The following is a 23743-nucleotide window of genomic DNA, read 5'->3' on the forward strand; positions in this document are numbered from 1 at the left end:
GGCTGCTATTATAGGATTTCAATGTCGAAAGCTATGAATGAAAATGCATTATCCAACTATTTTAAGGCAAGACGTTAAATTTTGTTTTATTATTTATTTCCAACGAAATGTCAAGAGAAATAAATTTTATATGTAAAAAAAAAAAGGCTTGCTAAAATAAATTTTAAAACGTAAAACCCAAAATTACTCAAATATATATATATAAATATATATGTATAATTCGTTTATATTTTTATCCTATTATTGAATTTATTAATTATATATATATATATATATATATATATATATATATATATATATATATATATATATATATATATATATAATTAAAACAAAACAAATTCCAGCGTCTAATTAAGATTAACATCCATCGCAATAAATATGTTTTTTTTTTGCAGCATTGAATGATCAAAGAAGACGGTTGCTTCTGAGAAAAAGACAAAAGGCAAGAAACATTGCCTTTGATAGGAACGACATGTGAATGTTTACGGTAGCGTTTGGTAAGTTAAGGATTACAACCGGTAGCGCGGGGCTATCACGACAGTTTGGAACCCATTTACGGCTCATTATCCTAGCGCTCAATACAAAGCATGGAGTCAGGTAAGTTTTAACTTTGGCGATAAACTTATTAAATTATTTCCTTATTTTCAGTTGGTAACCACAGCAATTTCCTTTCGCATGCATTCTAAACTTATTGAGTTCATTCCCAGGATATCTGAAATTGCGCTAATTCGCTTAATGTGGTTGTGGCGCTTAAATAGTTTATGAAATAAATGTGTGTTAAATACTACGAGTTATTATTTTAAGCTAATCACATTTCTTTTTTTCTTGGAAATGAAATGTTTTTCAGATGTTGAATGTTTGAAAATCTTTTTATCTCATACCGATGATATCAGTAAACAATGATTAACTATTTAAAGATCAATATCATATTTAATTATGATCAAAATTTAATGTTTAGAGTATTAGGCTTTCAAATTATTACTTTCCGTTTCCCTAACAGCCATCTTAAAGATGCTAAGAAATGAAACTTATTTTTATTTTCTCTCAGTTTGTAATTTGAATATGAGTTTAATGAACTGTTTTTTTAAATTTAATTAATTTAAATCGATAACCTCACCAGTCGTCCTACTTTCAAACCAGCTACACGTTTTCTCTCTGGTAACTAAATAAAGTAGTCAATCATGATGCTGGCATATTATGCATACACATGTACACACACACACACACATAAATATAGCCAGTTTTTTTTTTTTAAACCGGTTTCTTTTTTTTGTGTCATGACACCATTTCTTTATCTTTAACCAGTAGAAAGTGCAAATTATAAAAACAAAAAACAAGAAAAACTATCACATCCATACATGCATACATACATACACATACATTTTAAGATCGATAAAAAAAAATTACATCTTGACGGGAACAGGCTGCCGTTGGTTCTGACCGTTGTGTAAATATACATGCTATGTTTCTCTGACAACTGTTATACAATGTCACTATATATATATATATATATATATATATATATACTTGCGTGTGTATGTACGTAATATGCAACAACTGTTATGTCAATTTTATTCCCCTATTGAATATACAACACGTGTATTTAAAACGCGCCCATACATACACTCACACACACTCACATTCTATACATAACAGAGGAAAAGCGTATTACACAATCTTATGAATATTCACATTATAATCAATAATCTAGATAGTATTTATCTTTCCTCATTTTCTTTGGTTTCTCCTTTATTATTCCATTCGCTTAGCCCCCTCCCTCACTTATCTCCTCTCTCTATATATATTTGTATAAAGAGAGAGGGATAGATGTGTGTGTGTGTGAGCGAGCGTGTAGTATTCGCGCGCGCGTTTATTGGAGACTTCTTAGTATCTCTAGCTTGTCCTAGTATTGCTTGCAAGTTGGCCCATATCAGACTTAATAAATTCAACTTAATCGCATTCAAGCAAGCACAACTGTGTATTCTAGCATACATATACATGCAAAGGTATGGTCGGTCGGTCGTTTCATATTTGAAAATCACTAGTGTGAAATAGCTATAAATTGCTTTTATAAAAGAAATTTCTGAAATTAATATATATATGTATTAATTTTGTGTTCTATATTTTATTTACACTCGAGAAATGAAATAAAAGCTACGCAAAAATAATCTCAAAAGAACATGCATAAATAAATCTATTTAAAATTAAAAAAAATAATGAGTATTTCTCTATTTGAACATCTGGTTTTGTTGTTGAAATCTTTCTGTAAAGAAGGTCGTTAACCTTAGTTTAAATTTAATGCAGAGGGTAAGTAAATAAGCCATGTATATATATTATACACGTGTGAAAAAAAGAAAAGTTTTTGACATAGTTACACGTGCAGTAATAAGTATTTGTTTCGTATTTAAAACATACGCATCGTGAAGCATTGTGTACTTCATCTATCTATCTATCCATCTATCTAAGCATATCTATCTATCTATCTATCTAAGCATATCTATCTATCTATCTATCTATCTATCTATCTATCTACACGCAGACATACATATGGGTAGAGATGGACTATATGTAATCTGAAGATTACATATACTCCATCTCCACCGTTATTTATTTGCTAGTATATGCATGAAGTACAAGTTGTATGACCCTTATTACGGTACTATAGTTGGTGAAATATAAATACATATTAGATAGACTGTACCTCCTTCCAGATGTTTATTTGAATACTTCGGTGGGTTTTTTAATAATATCGTATTATTTACGATATTTTTTAAAAGAATAGAGGTACTGACAACTTAAACCCTTCATGTGCATTCATTCATGTGGCAACTTGTTCACAACATTGAAACATAACGAACCTCCTACATGTTAGTTATGTGATAAATCTGTATGCATTTAAGATGTAAGCATTTCCAGCTTGCATTTTTACCGACGGATCCATCATCATCGTCACGTCCTTTTTCCATGTTAGTATGGTTGGATTGTCCAACAGGATACGATAGGTCAGAGGATCTTGTTATCCCTACTAAAAGTTTTATAATTATCTTTGCTTTAATAAAATAAATTTTCCCATCGAAAGTGATCCTTTCTGGTTAATTTTGCCTTTCGCTTTCCTTCAGAATCAATAAACGAACATCAGTAATAAGCATGTGATCGATTCAATCGACCACATTCATTTCATTGAAAAGCTTGATCTTGCATCTAGTTTTTTTTTTAGTCAGGAGGGAAGGACACTGCCTTTATAGCAGTGGTTCTCAACTGGGGTCCATATGGCCCTTGGAGGTCCTTATAAGATTTGGTTGTTAAAATGTATGCTTATACTTCAACAATACTCAAAATATATTAATTTTTTTTTTCTTATACAATTCTTAATAATATTTGATTAGGAAAATAGAGCAGGATTTTCTTTTTATATACATTGAATATCTATCTATGAAGGTCCAGGAGAGTAAATAGGAATCAAAGGGGTCCATAGGCAAAAAAATGGTTGGGTACCACTGCTTTACAGGGACCTCTAAGACTACTTGGAAGGGAGGTGGGAAATGATTATCAAACTGGGAAACCTGGCTGCTGGATGCTTGCAACAGAGTGGACTCTGCTGAAAGGTACTCAAGTTGTCAGGTGGTGGTATTGACTCAGACGACAGGTTAAGTCTTTACTACCCAAGTAGGCCAAAGCTGGATCTTCAAAGAGAACAAATACTGAAAGAATCCAGTTTAACTTTATTAAGATTCCATCAATCCACTGTCTTGGATTGGAATTTTTTTTTATCCCCCTCCCCCCAATGAATAAAAGGCAAAGTTGATCTTGGCAAGGCTTGAACTTATAATGCTGAGAGTCCAAACAAAAAATATCTATGCTCTAATGACTTTCCCAGTTCACTACCAAGTTAAAAGCAATTCCTGTTACAAACGCTTTCAAATTGCTCTAGTCTAGTGATTCTCAAACTAAGAAATCACAGCCTCCAAATATTAGTGCAATTTTTTGTTCCTTTTTCCACTCTTAAGAAAAGAAAAGAAAATGAGAGTTTGCATCTAGAGCAACTTTTACTTGTCATTGTAGTGGATCAGTTAAATCCTGCAACATTTGAACCTGCCACATCTGACCCAAATATGTGACAATACATACATATACATAACACTGGGACAAGGTGGTGAAGCATGGTCTTTGAATTTTGGGCCTCACAGAGGCAGTAGTGATTGAGATCTTTAGTGATATGCTGTGCTTGAACAGACCTGTCAAGCCAAGTGAAACCATAGTTGTGGCCGATACCAGTGTCACGTAACAGGTAACCGTGCTGGTGGTTGCATAAAATGCAACCTTCGAACGTCAGGCCTCACAGAGTTGATAAGTAACCAAGACCTTTGGCCATATGCCGTGTTGAGAAGACTCGTCAAGCCAAGTGAAAGCATAGTCGTGGCTGATGTCGGTTAGGGTTAGGCACCTGTGCCGGTGGCATGTAAAAAGCATCTATTATACTCTTGGAGTGGTTGGTATTAGGAAGGGCATCCAGCCATAGAGACCATGTCAAATCAAACTGGAACCTGATGCAGCTCTCCAGCTTACCAGTTCCAGTCAAACCATGCACATGTATACACAAGATGGGCTTCTTTCAGTTTCCAATCTACCAAATTTATTCACAGGGTATTGGTCAACCCAAGGTGCCATGCAATGGTACTGAACCCAAGATCATGTGGTTGGGAAGCAAACCTCTTAACCTCACATCCATTCCTGCACCTGTATATATATACATATATACAGGCATATATACACATACATGCATGTATTTATTTTGCCTATGCTATTTCTTTTCAAATAGTTTTGAGATTTTTATTTTTTTAATAGATGTGAATCCCTTCACTTCATAATTTGATCTTTTCCACAGAAGCAAAGCTTGCTACACATTTCAAAGACAGAGGTATTATCTTTCGGTCTGTTCCCTGTACCGTTGGCTTATTGATCTTTATGTGCAACATCTGGAAATGATTTTTTTTAAAGTAATTATTTCGTAGAAACTTATAAAAGCTTGTGTTAAGAAGCTTAACAGTGCAAAAGGTTATAAAGTCGGATCTTATTTATGAATATCATGGTTTCCAAAATCCTTTTGAGGTGTGTTATTGTTTTGGATATGTTAGTTAAAATTTCAATAGTTTATTCCTTCTGCAAGGTTGTGAACTGGCAGAATCGTTACTCAGTTGGACAAAATGCAACGCAGCATTTCATCTGTCAATTACATCCACAGTTCAAATTCCGTTGAGGTTAACTTTGCCTTCCATCCTTTTGGGGTTGATGAAATAAGTATCAGTTGAATACTGGGGGTTGGTGTATTCAACTTACTCCCTCTCTTGAGCTTGCTGGCCTTGTGCCAAAATTTGAAATCAATATTTTCTTCCCCCTGTTTATATGTCCATTTCCCAAATGGATATTGGTAAAATAGCTTCCACGAATTTAGATATTTGTATGGTGTTTGACTAATTGATTTTTAAGCTGGATGTTATTCAGTGTGGTGACTGTTGTCCTTGTTTTAAACATCCGCTTTTTCATGCTTGTATGGGTCAGACAGAATTTTTGTTGGCAGATTTCCTACGGCTGAATGAATGCCCATCTTGTTGTCAACCCACACCTGGTTCAAAGTGAAGTCATATTTCCCCATGACCAGGTGTGTCTTGGAAGACTGAAAACAAAGGATGCTAGTTGCATGACGATGACACTTGCATACAACTGTTACATCATGTGAAGACAAGGTAACAATAACACACACACACATGCACAGATGTTTACAGTGGGGATTCTTTCATTTTCTGCTCATAAGGCTTTGGTTGGAGGCTTTAGCAGAAGACACTTTCCCAAGGTACCACAATGGGATTGAACCCAAAATCATGTGATCAGGAGGCAAGCATCTTAGCCTACAGCTATGCCTGTTGCTTGTCAGATAAACTGACTCAAACTGAATTCTGTTGCCATTGTTTGTAGTGAATCAATAGAAGATATAGGAATCTACTAGCTTCAGCTTGCCTATCTGACAACATTCTTCATTTAGCAGTTAGTAATGTTGATGTGTTTATAAAACACTGCATTTGTATTTCAATAACCGTTTTCCAGTCCTAAGTATCTTATGTGGCACACAGGGCATATTGCCCTTCACCCATGCATCATATGTGATACACATTCCCAATTTTTCTCAACCACCAGACTAACTTGGGACTTACGAAAGGAAAGCTTTATATTACTCAGAATATATGAAATAAAGTCTAACTAAAAACCTGGAAACAAGTCTAGACATATAGAACAAACTAGGTAAAGATATTCTCAGACAGGGTACCTAGTTGCTTCAGTTTCTGCTCACAAGGCTTTGGTCTGCCGGAGGCTATAGCAAAAGACGTGCCTAAGGTGCCACAGTGGGATTAGACCCAAAATCGTGATCGGGAGGCAAGCATCTTAGCCTGCAGCCATGCCTGTTGCCTGTCAGATAAGCTAACTCAAACTGAATTAGATTGTTACTATGTTTGTAGTGAATTGATAGAAGATACAGGAATCTACTAGCTTTGGCTTGCCTGACAACATTCTTCATATACAAACTAAAAGCTTGAAAACAAGTGTGGACATTTAGGACAAACTTACGAAAATGTATTGGACAGGCAAAGGGTCATATGAATCTCAGTAGGAATTTTGTTTCCAGACAAAATGCATTTTCTTGCTGGCTTCAGTTAACTGCAAATATGTACCAAACTAGGTAAAGACATTCTCAGATAAGGTAATTTGTTGCTCTTTGATCCATCAGCATTTAAACTATCCATGTCTAGTCCAAATATTCTAGCTGTTTTCTGTTTAAACCAGCCAGATCCTGCCTTCGCACCTACCCTACAATGTTGTTCTAAATATAAAATCACATCACCGAAACCTTGAAGCTATGAGATAATTCTTTTATTCTTTTACTTGTTTCAGTCATTTGACTGGCCATGCTGGAGCACTGCCTTGACCCCAGGACTTAAAGCTTAGTACTTATTCTATCGGGTCCTTTTGCTGTACTGCTAAGTTATGGGGATGTAAACACACCAGCACCAGTTGTCAAGCGGGAATGGAGAGACAAACACTGACAGATACACACACATATGTATATATAATACATGACAGGCTTCTTTCAGTTTCTGTCTTCCAAATCCACTCAAGGCTTTGGTTGGCTTGAGGCTATAGAAGACACTTGCCCAAGGTGACACACAGTGGGACTGAATCCGGAACCATGTGATTGGGAAGCAAGCTTCTTACCACACAGCCACTCCTGTGCCTAATGCATGGTTAATTCAAAACATTGCGGATAAACAAGCATTAAATTTAACAGTGATCTGAATGCTGAAGGGTTAATCATCTCTATTGGGTCCTTAAGACAAATGTGGCTCACAAAATACATCATAGGCTGTCATGTTTATTAGCATGACATAGACTGTGACATAGGCTTGTGGAACTTTTTATCTACTGACTTTGTTACTTTGCCCCACTAGATAAAACTGTTGACCTTGTTGAACAGTGTTAATGTGGATTTAGAAATACCTGTGAAATCATTAATTAAATACCAGGTCAAATATACAGAATTCGGGAGAGGTAGTAACTTCAAGGATATTAGTAGGTTAAAACCCTTTGGATATCAACCTGCCCAATGCTGCCTCAGCTTCTATGATACAAACTTCCTGTTCAAAGTAATCTAAATTAAAATTTTATGTTAATTTATGTACCAATTTCCAGCTTAATAATGACTAAGATGGCAGTGTGGTTAGAATTTATTCCTCAGCCACATGTTTCTAGGTTCAGTCTCACTGCATGGCACCTTGGGCAAGTGTCTGAGTGGATTTGGCAGACGGAAAGAGAAAGAAGCCTATTGTGTGTGCATGTCTTTTGTTTGTGCCTCACTTCACTGCTTGACCACCAGTGTTGTCTTGCTTACATACCCTTGACTTAGCAGTTCAGCAAAAGAGACTGATAGAATAAGTATCAGGCTTGAAAAAAGAAACAAAACAAAAACTTAAGTACTGGAATCAATTTGTTTGACTAAACCCTTCAAGGCAGTACTCCATCATGGCCAAAGTCTAATGACTTAAACAAGTAAAAAAAAAAGGTGAAAAAGATATCTAATTTGTTTTGAGAAATGAAGCCAATTTAATTTCCAGCTTTTATCTATTCTAGTTAAAAAAACAAAAAAAAAAACACTTGAATGACTGATAAGATATATGCACTCCATTTACATTGTCTAATAATAACCCTCTTAGTTTGACTGTCCACATTTCCATGCTGGTAGGGTTGAATACATATGAAGTGTGAGGCACAGTATCCTGAGATTTGATCTCATCAGTTCATTCTACCCTACTTTTTCAAATCGTCTCTTTTTGCAAGCTTCAGTTGTTGCCTTTAAAGCCTAGCTGTTCATTTGTGGCCATTCTCTCATGCAAACCAACATTAGAAATGTTTTGTTCTTATTTTGGAGTTAATATACAAACTGGGTATACAACAAAATATTCTCATTGTATGTATGTTGTTGTTGGCACTCCGTCGCTTACGACGTTGAGGGTTCCAGTTGATCAGATCAACGGAACAGCCTGCTCGTGAAATTAACGTGCAAGTGGCTGAGCACTCCACAGACACGTGTACCCTTAACGTAGTTCTCGGGATATTCAGCGTGACACAGAGTGTGACAAGGCTGACCCTTTGAATTACAGGCACAACAGAAACAGGAAGTAAGGGTGAGAGAAAGTTGTGGTGAAAGAGTACAGCAGGGTTCGCCACCATCCCTTGCCGGAGCCTCGTGGAGCTTTAGGTGTTTTCGCTCAATAAACACTCACGACGCCCGGTCTGGGAATCGAAACCGCGATTCTATGACCGCGAGTCCGCTGCCCTAACCACTGGGCCATTGCACCTCCACTGTATGTATATGAATTGTTATGCACATGTGTATGAATTTATTTCATTTTATAGTTTTCTTTAGAATTGTGCACATTTATTAAATTATCCAGTGTTGAATTACGATGCATATAAAGCAGGTGTACCATGAAGGTAAAATTGTGTAAAGAAAACTACATACATAAAACTAAAATTAATTCACACACTTACAAAAACACACACAGAGCCACATGCAATAATGCACAAAGTCTGAATTTGTCATTCTCCTTACTGGTAAATTAAAATTACAAGTAAAGAAATAGATTGAAATGAGGGAAATTTGTAAAACTAGTTTTTATAAAAGTCAAATTATACAATAGGTCATGGCTTTGTGGTAAGACGTAAGAAGTTTTGGTAAATATTTCATTAAGAACCCGTTTGCGGATTTCTTTTCCTTTTCCAGGTTATTTTCCATGCTTTCGACAAATCTCACATCTTCCTTGTCTTGATGTTTGCAGAGTAAAATATCATCGGGTCCTTTATTGCAAATAACTGTTACGTGGTAGCAGGGCATGCTAAAAATAGCAGCCAAATTTTTCCTTTTCTGGGGAGAGGAGCCATTTACACGTAATTTCGATGTCACATTCGTTGAAAGCATGCGAAATAACCTGCAAAACAAAACTCCATCAGTAGGAAACTCCAAGGTCCTCACTACCCCTCCCTACTTTCTTTTCTGGAAAAAAAAGTGGTCTGCAGCAAGATTGGAGGTCAGATTTGTTGAATATGCTTGAAAAAACCCTGTAGAAAAAGATAATTTCACACCGAGGCAGAAATGGGTCCTTTATGAAATATTTACTGAACTTTGCTTGTCAACCACTGCATGGCACCTTTGACAAGTGTCTTTTACTATAGCTCTGGACTGACCAAAACCTTCATCATCATTGTCATCCTTTAATGTTTGCTTTCCATGCTGGCATGGGTTGGACAGTTGGACCAGAGTTGGCAAGCCGGAGAGCTGCACCAGGTTCCAGTCTGATTTGGCTTGGTTTCTATGGCTGGATGCCCTTCCTCACACCAACTACTTCACTGTGTGCTGGGTGCTTTTAACACGGCACTGCATGAGTGCTTGAATGTGGCACTGAGAGGAGTACTTCTTATGTGGCACCAGTGAGTGGATTTAATAGAGACAGAAACTGAAAGGTGCCTATCATATATATACCTGTGTGTGTGTGGCTTTGTGTTTCTCTGTTTCACTGCTTGACAACCAGTGTTGATTTTTTTTATGTTCCCATAATTAGCATTTTGCCAAATTGAGATTGCTGGAATAAGTACTGGGGGGAAATTTGTCTGATTAATTCTTTGAAGCTGGTGCTCCAGCATGGGCACAGTCCAGCCCCTGAAACAAGTAAAAAATAAAGAATATTCTAAGAGAAACTTATAAAGTGTCCACTCTACATAATGCAACCTTGCATGATGCATACTGGAAAGTCATTGACTCTCCACTAGAAGCTTTCTGTTTCTGCTGTTGGCATGTATGGCACAATTTTTTGTGACTATCAATGATTTTCTGTTTTATGGAGATAAGTTGAATTCAGAGGGATAGCCCACCTGACAGACTTTTGCTTTTCTCCCAACAGTCTTATTTTACTTGTTTCTACTTAGACTGTGGCTTTGCTGGAGTACTGTCTTGAATTTTTAATCAACTGTATTGACACCAGTATTTCTTTGTTTGTTTTTCTTTTTTAAAGGCCTCATACTTATTCTGTTGGTCTCTTTTGTCAAACTGCTAAGTTATGTGGATGTAAACACACCAGCACTGGTTGTCAAGAGATGGGGGGGGGATAAGCACAGATACATACACTGATATATATGTGTGTGTGTGTGTGTATATATATATATATATATATATATATATATATATATATATATATATATATATATATGACTGGCTTTCAGTTTCCCTCTGCCAAATCCATACATAAGGCTTTGCTTGGCCAGCAGCTATAGCAGTAGACACTTGCCCAAGGTACCATACTATGGGAGTGAACCTGGAACTATGTGGTTGGGAAGCAGACTTCTTCCCAACACAGCCATGCATTTTTTTTTGTACTCTTTTTTTTTTTTTATAAAGAAAAGCCTGTCCTCAATTGCACTGCCACATCTGCTCGGAACTCTAAGTGACTACATCACTTTTGAGTCCATCCTGATGTAGTATATGGTAAAAACGCTTTCACATTGTTCACATTTACTATATACCAAACTAGGTATTGCCATCGCTTATTACCCAGCCTACCAACCCTGTAATAACACTTCCTCTGAGTTATTCATTCTACATCAAAGTTTCTCGACCCTTTTTTTTACCTCTGGACCTCTTTCATTTTACTGTTTTACTCCAAGCCATTCACTGTTAAAAAATTATATTACATTTTTCATCATCATCATCGTTTAACGCCCGCTTTCCATGCTAGCATGGGTTGGACGATTTGACTGAGGGCTGGTGAACCAGGTGGCTACACCAGGCTCCAATCTGATTTGGCAGAGTTTCTACAGGTGGATGCCCTTCCTAACGCCAACCACCCCAAGAATGTAGTGGTTTCTTTTACGTGCCACCGGCATGAAGGCCAGTCAGGGAGTACTGGCAATGGTCACGTTCGAAATGGTGTATTTTATGTGCCACCTGCACAGTAGCCAGTCCAGCGGCACTGGCAACGATCTCGCTATTTTATGATTAAATATTAGCCGTATAAAAAAAAATTCTTAAAATATTTAGTGTAGTGTAGAAGTATAACCAATTTTGTGCTGAGAAATTTCCCTCATTTCTCTATATGTGATGTGCATTAAATAGCCTGAGTATTAAGTTGAGGCATAAGAATTTAGGAAGAACTATTTAAATTAGGTTTGAGAAATGTTGATACATAAACAGATGTGTTACAGATAAATTCAGCTTATACTGGCAATGGAGAAATATATTGTTAAAGCAATTTATGTATATATATATATATATCATTTTATATTGCAGAAAATACCTGCGAACAATCTTTCAAAGACGATCCTGAAAATGATGGAACGGGCGGTTTGGCCGAGGAAGGATGTAAAGAGGTGGGACAGGAGGTTTCCGCTACCGAGCAAGAAGGTTCTGGTGCTGAGCAGGCATGTCAAGAGGCAGGGCAAGCAGGTTCTGCAGAAAACACCGAAGCTGATGCTGAGACGGCTAATGCTGATTCAGTAGACAGCCAAGAGAAATCTGCAGCAAATGACCTCAGTAAAGAAAAGGTAAGTCTGTTTTTAGGACTAAGCATGGTGGTTCCTCTCTTCACATTTCTAAAGCGTTCCATATTCACTGACATGCATTTTACTAGTTTTGTTCCTTTTAACTGAGGCAGTGGCCCCAGCACTGCATTTGAGGGCTTTAGTGGAATGTATTAATCGCAATACTTTGTCAGTTATTTTATTAACCCTTTTGTCACTATATTTCCACTGGAATACACTGCTTTTGTTTCAATTAATTTTGAAAATAATGAATTTATTAAAAATAATTTTGTCATTAAGCAAGTATTAAGAACAAGTTAACATCAAATGTTGATGGAAGGATTCAGTTTAGCTCAATTTAAAACAGGAAATTTATATCATTGAACAAATGGTGAATTTGGTAGATACAAACTTTGTGGGAGCCTGTCGTATGTGTGTTTATCCCTGTGTTTGTCACCCACATCATCACTTAATTGAAGTTGGTTTGTTTACGTCTCTGTAACTTAGTGGTTCAGTGAAAGAGGCTGATAGACTAAGTACTAAGCTTAAAAATGTAAGCACCCAGATTTAGTGTTCAACTAAAACCAAAAACAGTGCCCCAGTACATGTACAGTCCAATGACTGAGAGGGGTTAAAGATAAAACGAAGTAGGACAGTATGGTGTTGCCACTCATGCACACACACTTAAATCTATAAAACAAGCAAAGTTGCTAGTTCTAAAATCTCTATAAGAGATGTAAGTAGTAACTCTACTGGAAAGTAACGGTTGTTATCACGTCATGTGGTTGTTCTGCATAGAATGTTTTAACCCCAGGAGGACACCTTCACCAGCTGGTTAACAACACAATATCTGTATCCAATATATTGCAAACAAGGGAGTGAACAGCTCCCATCTAGTGGCGACAAGACCAGTAGACCAGCTGGTTTCAGGGTCTCGCCCTTTCTCAGTACTGGTACACCTGTCTGCTAGAAATGGCAGTCGTTCATCCCATTTCGCAATATATAAATAAATAAGCGACACACAGCCAGTGATCTTATATATTAAGCACAAGCGTAGCTGTATGGTAAGAAGCTTGCTTCCCAACATTGTTCCTGGTTCAGTCCCAGTGTGTAACACCTTGGGCAAGTGTGTCCTACCATAGCCTTGGGTTGACCAAGGTTATGTAGTTCTTTCTCCAACCTGAGATCTATCAGAAAAATAGTGATTCATCCCTCCCAACCAATTGCAATTGAGAACCACTGATGTAGCTCTTCTACAAAGAACCTGTTCCCTCCCCCATCTTACTCTAGCACCTCACCCCATTGCGTAAGACTGCTCCGGCCCCTCTCTTGGGGTTTGTAATCATGTGAGCTGCATGGCAAGCTCAATAATGCTGGTGGCTTGATAAAAGCACCTAACCCATTCTGTGAAGTGGCTGTTGTTTGTTAGGGTATCCGGCCACAGAAACCTTGCCAAAGCATACATCAGGGCACAGCGTAATCCATACAGCCATTGGACCCTCTCAAACCATACAACCCCTGCCATTGTAAGATATCATTGTCATTCATTATCATCAACACTGTTATTTTCCATGCTGGCATGGGTTGGAGGGCTTGGCAGGAACTGGCAAGGTGAGGGTCCGCACCAGGTTCCATAGTCTTTTTTGGCTTGGTGTCTATGGGGGAAGGGATGGCCTTCCTAACACCAACCTCTCCACAGTGTACTAAGTACTTTTTACATTGCACCAGCACCCACACCAAGGCTTTATATGTGGCCCTCTTGTTTTAAGATCTCAGTTCTGTTCTGTGGGTCTCTTGCGTACAGCCATGTACCACATATCTTGGTCCTCTATGATCTCCTTCGTAATGTTCAACCCTTTGAGATTGGCCTTCAATAACTTCGTCCCATATCTTCCTGGGTCTACCTTTTCCACAGCTTCCCTCCCCACTTATTAGGCTTGTGGTGCTTTTGTCTTTTAGTGGTTTCAGTCATTAGACTGTAGCCATGCTGGGGAACTGCCTTAAAGAATTTTTAGTTGAATGTGTCAACCGTAGTACTTATTTTTCTTGTAAACTTGGTGCTTATTCTGTCCATCTTTTATACTGAACTGATAAGTTATGGGTGACATAAACACACTACCTCCAGTTGTCAAGTGATGTTGGAGGACAGACACATACACATACATTTGGTATTAGAAAGGACATCCAGTCATGAAAACCATGTCCAAACAGACACTGAAATCTGGTGCAGTCTTCTGCCTAGCCAGCTGATGCCAAACCGTCCAACCCATGTCAGCATCGAAAAGCGGATGTTAAATGATGATGATATATATATATAGGCGCAGGAGTGGCTGTGTGGTAAGTAGCTTGCTTACCAACCACATGGTTCCGGGTTCAGTCCCACTGCGTGGCATCTTGGGCAAGTGTCTTCTACTATAGCCTCAGGCCGACCAAAGCCTTGTGAATGAATTTGGTAGACGGAAACTGAAAGGAGCCCGTCATATATATGTATATATATATATATATATATATATGTATATATATATATATATTTATATATATATATATATATATATATATATATATATATGTATATATATATATTTATATATATATATATATATATATATATGTATATATATATATATATATATTTATATATATATATATGTATGTATGTATGTATGTATGTATGTATGTATGTATGTATGTGTCTATGTTTGTCCCCCCTAGCATTGCTTGACATCCGATGCTGGTGTGTTTATGTCCCCGCCACTTAGCGGTTCGGCAAAAGAGACCGATAGAATAAGTACTAGTCTTACAAAGAATAAATCCTGGGGTCGATTTGCTCGACTAAAGGTGGTGCTCCAGCATGGTCGCAGTCAAATGACTGAAACAAGTGAAAGAATAAAAGACACACACACACACACACACACACACACACACACACACACACACACACATCCGATGGGTTTCTCTTAATTTCTGTCTACCAAATCCACTTGCAAGTCTTTGGTTGACCTGAGACTATAGAAGACAATAATAGTTGCCCGAGGTGCCACCACGCAGTGAGGCCGAACCTGGAACCCTGTGGTTGGGAAGCAAGCTTCTTACCACACAGCCATTTGCTAATTTTAGAATTCTCTTCAATAGTCTTTTCTCTTACGCTTTGCAATTGCTGAAAAGAACCTTCTCATTCTTCCAGACAGACGACTCAAAGGTGACCAAAACTGTTGCTCAACATTACAATGAACTGAGGGAATCCGGCTTGGAAGCTCGTGGCAACAGTCGTATATTTTATCTCAGGAATTTCAACAACTGGATTAAAAGTGTTTTAATTGGTACTTACTAAATCCTTATATTTCTTCCATTTTTAATTGAAAAAAGAAAAAAGAAGAAAAATTGTAATTCACTTTCAGACCACATAACACCAGTACATTTCACTGTTTTAACTCGTGTTCTCTTTCTTTTTTTCTTTCTCTCTCTCTCTGCTTGCATTATTAGATGGAATATTTATTGTAGCAATTGTTTTATACTTGGTTATCTTCCAACACAACTAATCTTTAGATCAGTGGTACTCAACCAGTTTTTTGTCTATAGACCCTTTGCTTCCTTGTCTACTTGGGTAGATCCTCAAAGCCATTCAATGTTTAAAAACATCCTATTTTTATAATTAGATATCATTAGGAATTGTCTAAAAATAATTTGGTTCATTGTAGAAGTATAACCAAGAGTGAAGCGCATGACTCAGTGGTTAGAAGTGAAGGCACATGGCCTCAGTGGCTAGAGGATTGGGCTCACAATTGTGAGGTAGTGAGTTTGATTCCTGGACCAAGCTGTCTTCTCGAGCAAAACACTATTTCACGTTGCTGTGAAAATGAGTTGTGATGCCACTGGTGCCAATCTGTATTGGCCTTTGCCTTTCCCTTAGCTAACATCGATGGCATGGAGAGGGGAGGCCGGTATGTGTGGGGGATTGGTGGTCTTCCATAAACAACCTTGCCTGGACTTGTGCCTTGGAGGGGAACTTTCTAGGTGCAATCCTATGGTCATTCATGACCGAAGGGCGTCTTTACTCTTTTATAACCAATTTATTGCACATAAATTTTAACCATCTTATTTGGACCCCCAATGGCCATATAGACTCTGGTTGAGAACTACTGCTTTACATTGTGAAGTAGAATTAAAGCCTGTTTGTTTTTTTATTTTCTCTATTAACTTCTCACATCTTGTTGAAAATTTTCTAAAAGCTGTCCTGTAATGTCCCCCCCCCCCACCTAATTGAAGATGACTGTATGTATATCATTTGTTGTGTGTGTTGGATTCTTTGGCTGCTATGAGTGAACACACACATGCTCTGTTGTTCTTCAGCCCCAAATTAGCCCTGATGTAACAGATATATAATCGAAAGCATTCCACCTGTGCCCATCCTGTCATTTTCAGATATCCAGAGAGCTCAGAATCACATTATCCAATGTCCTTTACTAAGAGGATAACGAGTGGCGGCGGCCAGCTGGCCGAAACGTTAGCACGCCGAGTGAAATTCTTGGCAGTATTTTGTCGGCCATTACGTTCTGAGTTCAAATTCTACCGAGGTCGACTTTGCCTTTCATCCTTTCGGGGTCGATAAATTAAGTACCAGTTACGCACTGGGGTCGATGTAATCGACTTAATCCCTTTGTCTGTCCTTGTTTGTTTCCTCTATGTTTAGCCCCTTGTGGGCAATAGAGAAATAAGAGGATAACGAGTGATTTTTAGGGAGATTTTGCAGTTATTTCTACCTGTTAAAGTGACTTTATAAAAGCATTCTCATTGGTTTATATAGGCCATATAGTTGCTTGTGGTTAATAGGCTGGAGCAAAAATGTAAAAAGCAGAATCTTTTGGGTGGAAAGCAAAACTCTGAGATATGATAGATTTTACATTTTGTCTTGAATGAGTAGTGAGGACCATTTTGTCTTGTCATGTATACAGTACTTCCACTAGTGCCATGTTAAAATGCACCTCTGTAGTTAAATGTTAGGAAGGACTTCCAGCTGCAGAAGCCAAGCTAAAAATGAAAAAGACAAATGAGATGTGGTCTCCATCCTGTTTTATAGGATAGTATTCGCAAGTCAGTTCTTATTCTGAATAACAAGTGACTTGGACCACAAGAACCTGTTTGATTCATACCACCATGGAAAACTGACGATGATAGGGATGATTAAATGTCTGTAGCAGTTTTAATACAATCTATTGAGTAAAAAGAATACATGTTTTAAAGACAGTGAATCAGAAGAAATGAAATGTGAATGTTTTAAAGTATAATTTTAACCTTGAATTGTAGAATATCACTTCTTTCTATTTGGCATAATATATCTTTTCAATGTCAATGGTTTTGTGGGCAGCCTGGCCTTACTCGTACATAAATTGCGTTCATGCTCATAAAATGAATAAAGTCAGGCCTTTATTTATTAATATTTGTGTTGTGTTTGAGAAAACCTGTCAAGCCAAGTGAAACTATAGTCGTGACCGATGCTGGTGCCATGTAACAGGCACCCGTGCCGGTAGTATGTATAAAGCACCCATCGAATGTTGGGCCTCACGGAGGTGATAAGTGACTGACACCTTTGGCGATATGCTGTGTTTGAGAAGACTCATCAGGTGAAATCATAGTTGTGGCTGATGCTGGTTTCATGTAAATGGACCCATGCCGGTGGTACATAAAATGCGCCCATTTCACTTTGGAACCTGGTGCAGCTCTCTGACTTACCAGTTTCAGACCAACTGTCTAACTCATGCCTGCATGTAAAGCAGATGCTAAATGATGACGTGACTACTCCCTCTTAGCCATCACACCCCAAATCTTTATCTCATCTGCTACCCATAACCCTTGCATTTCTCTGTTAATCCATCATCATCCCTTGGACATTACTGTCTCAAGTCCTTGGTTTCCATGGTGTATAAGTGACTGAAATTACAACATTTGCCCTGAATGGGACACCAGCTGAGTGGCCTAGAGCAACATTAACCCCCTTGGGACACTCTGGCTGATACAAGCTGAAAGGACTTCAAGGCTGATCCATTGACTCAATGGAACAAATGTTGTGAATGGTTGGTTTTGAAATGTAATAGCTAATCAGAGATCGTCTTTCAGTAGATGGTTTTCAATATTTAAAAAAAAAAAAGGGTTTTGGTCTTTTTGGTTACATATACCAAAACATGTGTCTCACAAGGGGTTAACTGAAGTGTTTTGATCAAGAACACAATGCACCACTTGGTCTCAAAATGAAAACCGTGATCTTACAATCACAAGTGCAATGCCTTAACCACTGGACCATGTGCTTTTACTCTAATCCGTGTTGATCTGAAATTTATTTAATCACTTTGCTTCCTAGCTTTCTTTCCCTCAGCACTTGCAATAAAATAAGGCCTTTAAATCCATGAATCAAGAGGTCCACAGGCAAAAAGTGGTTGAGTGCCACTGATCGAGAGGTTATTTGCATTGGAAGATAGTACACTATAAGACAATTGAATATACGCTGTTGAAATTGGGGTGTGCTTTTTATTCATTCAAATATCGTTTGTCATGAGCCAATGCATATTAAATTCATTGTCATGCCAAATGAATTTTTAACCTCTTAGGAAGTTTTCTTCAATTTCTTGGACATGGAGGAGGGGGACATACCATAAAAACTCATGTAATTTGTGCACCTGTGTAATTTACACAGGTGATTTTTGCAGGATAAAAATTGTTAGAAAAAAAGCTTCTACTCATGTAAAATTTGCACCCCAAAATTTTCAGAATTGTTGATATGGCCCGGGGAAAAAGGTTTTCGATCTAGTTATATTTAGCATAATTTCACTTACTTATGATTAGATTTTATTAAATTTTCATTAAATAAAAATAATTTCTGTTTAACAGGTATCACATTGAAAGCTATTTAATTACAAAGCATTTGTGTTGTTTACAATAAACTTTATCTTACATTTCTTTCCCACAAGAGATTATGTCTAAACTTTAGTATACTACTGTATGTCTTTTTAAATCACAATCACAGGAAAAGTTGTTGATAATTCTTATCAGCAAAAACAAAGCTGATAAATTCTCACAGGTTGTTGCAAATTAAATTTAATTACCAATAAACATCAGCTTGGATGACACTTTACTCAACTGACAGAGGAAGATGACCAATCAAACTTATTATGGAAACAGAATTCTGATTGGTTGAAAGTGTCTTCTTGTCTTCTGCCTATTCTTGTTGGAACCTTTGATATGGAATATTGAAATTTTAATCCCTTTCACATTTATAAAATGTCAGAAAAACTTAAAAATTAGTCATTACTGTTTTAGCTGGGAGACCAAACTGATAGTTTGGTAACATGGTAACGCACTGAAATAAACATTAAAAATCGAAAGGAGTCAATAAACAGCTTTGCAAGTTTGATTCATTGTTTATTGAACAAGAGAGGTGCAAAATTTAAGAAGTGACTTGTATGTACATGTAAGCATGTTTAGGAACTGATATGTGTGTCTGTTCAAGTTGTATATATATGGTACATATACATACACATATACACACAGACACGTCTACACACTTACATACATACATACTTACATAAACATATATATATATCATGAACTAAGTGTTACTTTCTCAGATGCAGATGAATTGCTTTATTTTTTATTTAAATATGACCAAGGCGCAGGAGTGGTAAGTAGCTTGCTTACCAAACACATGGTTCCGGGTTCATTCCCACTGCGTGGCACCTTGGGCAAGTGTCTTCTACTATAGCTTCGGGCTGACCAAAGCCTTGTGAGTGGATTTGGTAGACGGAAACTGAAAGAAGCCCGTCGTATATATGTATATATATATGTATGTCTGTGTTTGTCCCCCCAACATCGCTTGACAACCGATGCTGGTGTGTTTATGTCCCCATAACTTAGCGAGAGACCGATAGAATAATTACTAGGCTTACAAAGAATAAGTCCTGGGGTCGATTTTCTCGACTAAAGGCGGTGCTCCAGCATGACCGCAGTCAAATGACTGAAACAAGTAAAAGAGTAAAGGTATTTTTTTATATTTTACTTTATCCAATTTTCTTTTTTTTTCCCCCCTTTTTTCTAGGTGACACTTTACAGAAAATCCAAAAAGAGAGAAGCTGTGATCATAAATATGTTGTACTCGACATGTGCTCAGGAAAAGGAGGAGACATGTTAAAATGGAAGAAAGGTCGAATCAGCAAATTAGTGTGCGTTGGTAGGTTTTTATTTATACATTATTCTATTCTTGTTTAACCGTTAGCATTTAATTTGGCCATGTCTGGCCCAAACATTCTACTTGTTTCATGACAAAACTGATCAGATCCAACCTCTCACACCTACCCTACAATGTCATTCTCAACATTGAAATCTTGAAGCCACAAAGTTAAAATTCAAAGCAATATGAATAAATAAGCAATTCACCTGACAAAAAATTCTGAATACTAAAGGGTGAGGCATCCATTTATCTCCTCTAAACTTGGTTACAAAATATTTTTTTGTCTCCTAACACTGCATTGAAAAAAAATATTGTCATGGATTTGTAATCAAAAATATGTGCATAAAATTGAAGCACACAAACACACACACACACACACACACACATTAAATGTGTCTCCTTAAAGATGTTGCCTTCCCAAACAGTTTGATTTTCTTGAATTTTAATATCAATTTCAAAACCGATGTTTATTTACATTAATAAGTGCAGGTATGGTTTTTGTGGTTTAAGAAGCTTATTTTACAACCATATGGTTTTGGGTTCAGTCCTGCTGTGTGGCACCTCGGGCAATTGTTTTTACTATAGCCCCTGGCTGACCAATGCCTTGTGAGTGAATTGGGTAGATGGAAACTATGTAGAAGCCCATTGGTGTGTGTGTGTGTATATATTTATATTTGTGTGTTTCCAAAATTCTGGCGGCCTCCTTTTTTTTTTCTTTTATATATATATATATATACACACACACACACACACACACACACACACACACACACACACACACACACACACACACATACATATATATTCCCCTAGCAATATATAATGATCGAATCAATTGTATCTTTGTTTCCTAAAAAAAAAAAAAAAAAAAGAAACCAAACAAGTCTTCCTGAGGTAGTCTATAGGAGAGCTTATTATTGTTATTCTTTTTATTATTTTAATTTTATAGATATAGCATCGACATCGGTCGAACAGAGTGAAGCAAGATTCAAAGATATAGTTGAACGGAACCAGAACAGTAAAAGAAGAGAACAAATTTTTGATGCCGAATTTATAACTGCTGATGTTAGCAAGGTGAGAACAAAACCTATGCAGAGTTATTTCGAATTTGTTTATTCCTAGAAAGTATGAAAAATGGCTAATATTTCCTTCAGGCTTTGCTTTTGTTATAATATTTATTGAAATCCCAAAGAATCCCTCTCAACACGTGGTTATGATGCTCCCCTACTACTGCTGCTCATGATCAGAGACGCACATATTGTCAGGCACTGAGGGACATGCTCAGGTGATTAAGGTGAAGCACAACTGACAAACAAATCTGGTATTGAGCAAAATATTTGCCATAACAATATTTCTGCTTCAGCAACACAGTACTGAATCTCCCTGGAATGTAATGGAAAATAAGGTCAGTTTCAAAACATTGATGTCTTGTTCACAAAAGCAAAGCTTGAAGAGAACAGTAGTCATTTCCTTTGCTTTCTAAATAGAAAGCAAGTAGGAAATGACATTAACTGACCAAAGATAAACAAAAAAAAAAAAAAAATTTACACATTGTTACCTTGTTAGATCTTATTGTTATTATCACCATGGCATAAGTGCTCCTCCTGCTAAAATTGCCAGCCCTGTGCCCAAAATTTGAAACAATTATTTCAAGCTGTATTCTAATAATAGCAATGGTTTCTGTTACTTAAAACCCTTTTGATACCAACCTGGGTGAAACCGCCTCTGGCTCTGTAGTACAAATGTTTTGTTTTCATAAGTTTTGAATTAACATCTTCCACCAAACTTTAGTCACGATTTATGCTCTTAACCCTAGCTTAATGATAACTAAATTATTTTACAAAATTCTTTGTTATATTTAAAATTAATTGAAAGAAACAGAGTACCTCAAAATAAATACGGTAACGAAAGGGTTAAATATAGTTTGTAATCTCAATCTTTTAGTCTCATTTTTACCCAAGTTTCAATGTTACTTTGCAGTTTTTCTTTTCCCCAATGTGTCTGAAGAAATGACATTTTTTTGTTTGTTTTTTCCCCCCCTGTTTCTTTTAAAGCAAAGACTGAAAGACATGTATAAAGACTCATCAATCAGCTTTGACCTTGTTAGTTGTCAGTTTGCACTGCACTATTCCTTCGAAAGCTACTCTCAGGCAGATATGATGTTGAAGAATGTTGCTGAATGTTTGCAAGATGGTGGTTACTTCATTGGAACAACTCCTAACTCTTATGAACTTGTGTAAGTTGTTATTTTACACTTCCTCATTTTTCTTTCTATTCTGTGAGCTTATATTTCATCATTGTCATATATATTTAGTCAATAAAACATATATCAGAAAAAAAGTAAGAATAGAGTAGTAATGATTAAAACAAAGAGTTAATTTCTTGTCATGACAATTCTGCAATGCATCTTCTCATTTTGTTGAGAGGAAAGCAACAAGACGAAGGAAATATCTTCATTTATATAGAAAATCAAAAAATAAAATCACAGATGCAAAAAAGAAATGAACACGCAATCATCATCATCATCTTTTAACGTCCGCTTTCCATGCTAGCATGGGTTGGACGATTTGACTGAGGACTGGTGAACCAGATGGCTACACCAGGCTCCAATCTGATTTGGCAGAGTTTCTACAGCTGGATGCCCTTCCTAACGCCAACCACTCTGAGAATGTAGTGGTTACTTTTACGTGCCACCGGCACGAAGGCCAGTCAGGCGGTACTGGCAACGGCTACACTGGCATCGATCTCGTTCGAATGTCTTTTCACATGCCACTGGCACAAGTACCAGTAAGGCGACGCTGGTAACGATCACACTCAAATGGTGCTATTTACGTGCCACTGGCATGGAAGCCAGTCAGCTGCTCTGGCAACGATCACGATCGAACGATGCTCTTAGCGCTCCACTGGTACAGGTGCCATCACGATATATATGAATAATACTAAAACTCTAGAGATGTTTGTGTGTGTCCAAAATATCTCGGAAATAGTATATTTTATCTTAAGTTTTTTTTTTACATATTTATTTTCGTACTTATCTTTGGCAGAGCAGTACAAATTTTAGTGACATTTGGACTTCTATTTAAATGATTAAACACAAGTTTTATTTGTTTTTTCTTGACAAAAAAAAAACATGACTTCCGTGACGTCAACAAACATACAAAATCACATGCACACATATAATGAATGTCAAGGCATGTCAATCAACACAAGCACACACGTCCACTATCTGTGACATACACACACACACACCCACACTAACGCCAACCATATGACCAGAAACGATAACCACAGCGATAACACTGCCAGATCATTGTGCCATATCGACAATGTCAGCATTGTTGTTAACAGCAACATTCCCAGGCCTGGAACCTACCAGAGATACACCAGGAGTACAAATATAGCTAC

General features: G+C 37.2%; 1 protein-coding gene across 1 annotated transcript in view; it reads left to right on the forward strand.

The window, feature by feature from the left end:
- The first annotated feature begins 462 nt into the window (after positions 1-462).
- The window catches only part of LOC106873871 (mRNA cap guanine-N(7) methyltransferase), a 36363-nt gene continuing 13082 nt past the window's right edge, over positions 463-23743 (forward strand). The window contains exons 1-6 of the mRNA XM_089338384.1: positions 463-600; positions 11891-12144; positions 15305-15440; positions 20207-20338; positions 21288-21412; positions 22393-22574. Of these exons, the coding sequence (XP_089194510.1) occupies positions 591-600; positions 11891-12144; positions 15305-15440; positions 20207-20338; positions 21288-21412; positions 22393-22574 (839 nt within the window). The 5' untranslated portion in view covers positions 463-590. The remainder of the gene's footprint in view (positions 601-11890; positions 12145-15304; positions 15441-20206; positions 20339-21287; positions 21413-22392; positions 22575-23743) is intronic.

This window comes from Octopus bimaculoides, chromosome 20 (assembly GCF_046866305.1).
Source record: "Octopus bimaculoides isolate indiv1 chromosome 20, ASM4686630v1, whole genome shotgun sequence".
NCBI lineage: Eukaryota > Metazoa > Mollusca > Cephalopoda > Octopoda > Octopodidae > Octopus > Octopus bimaculoides.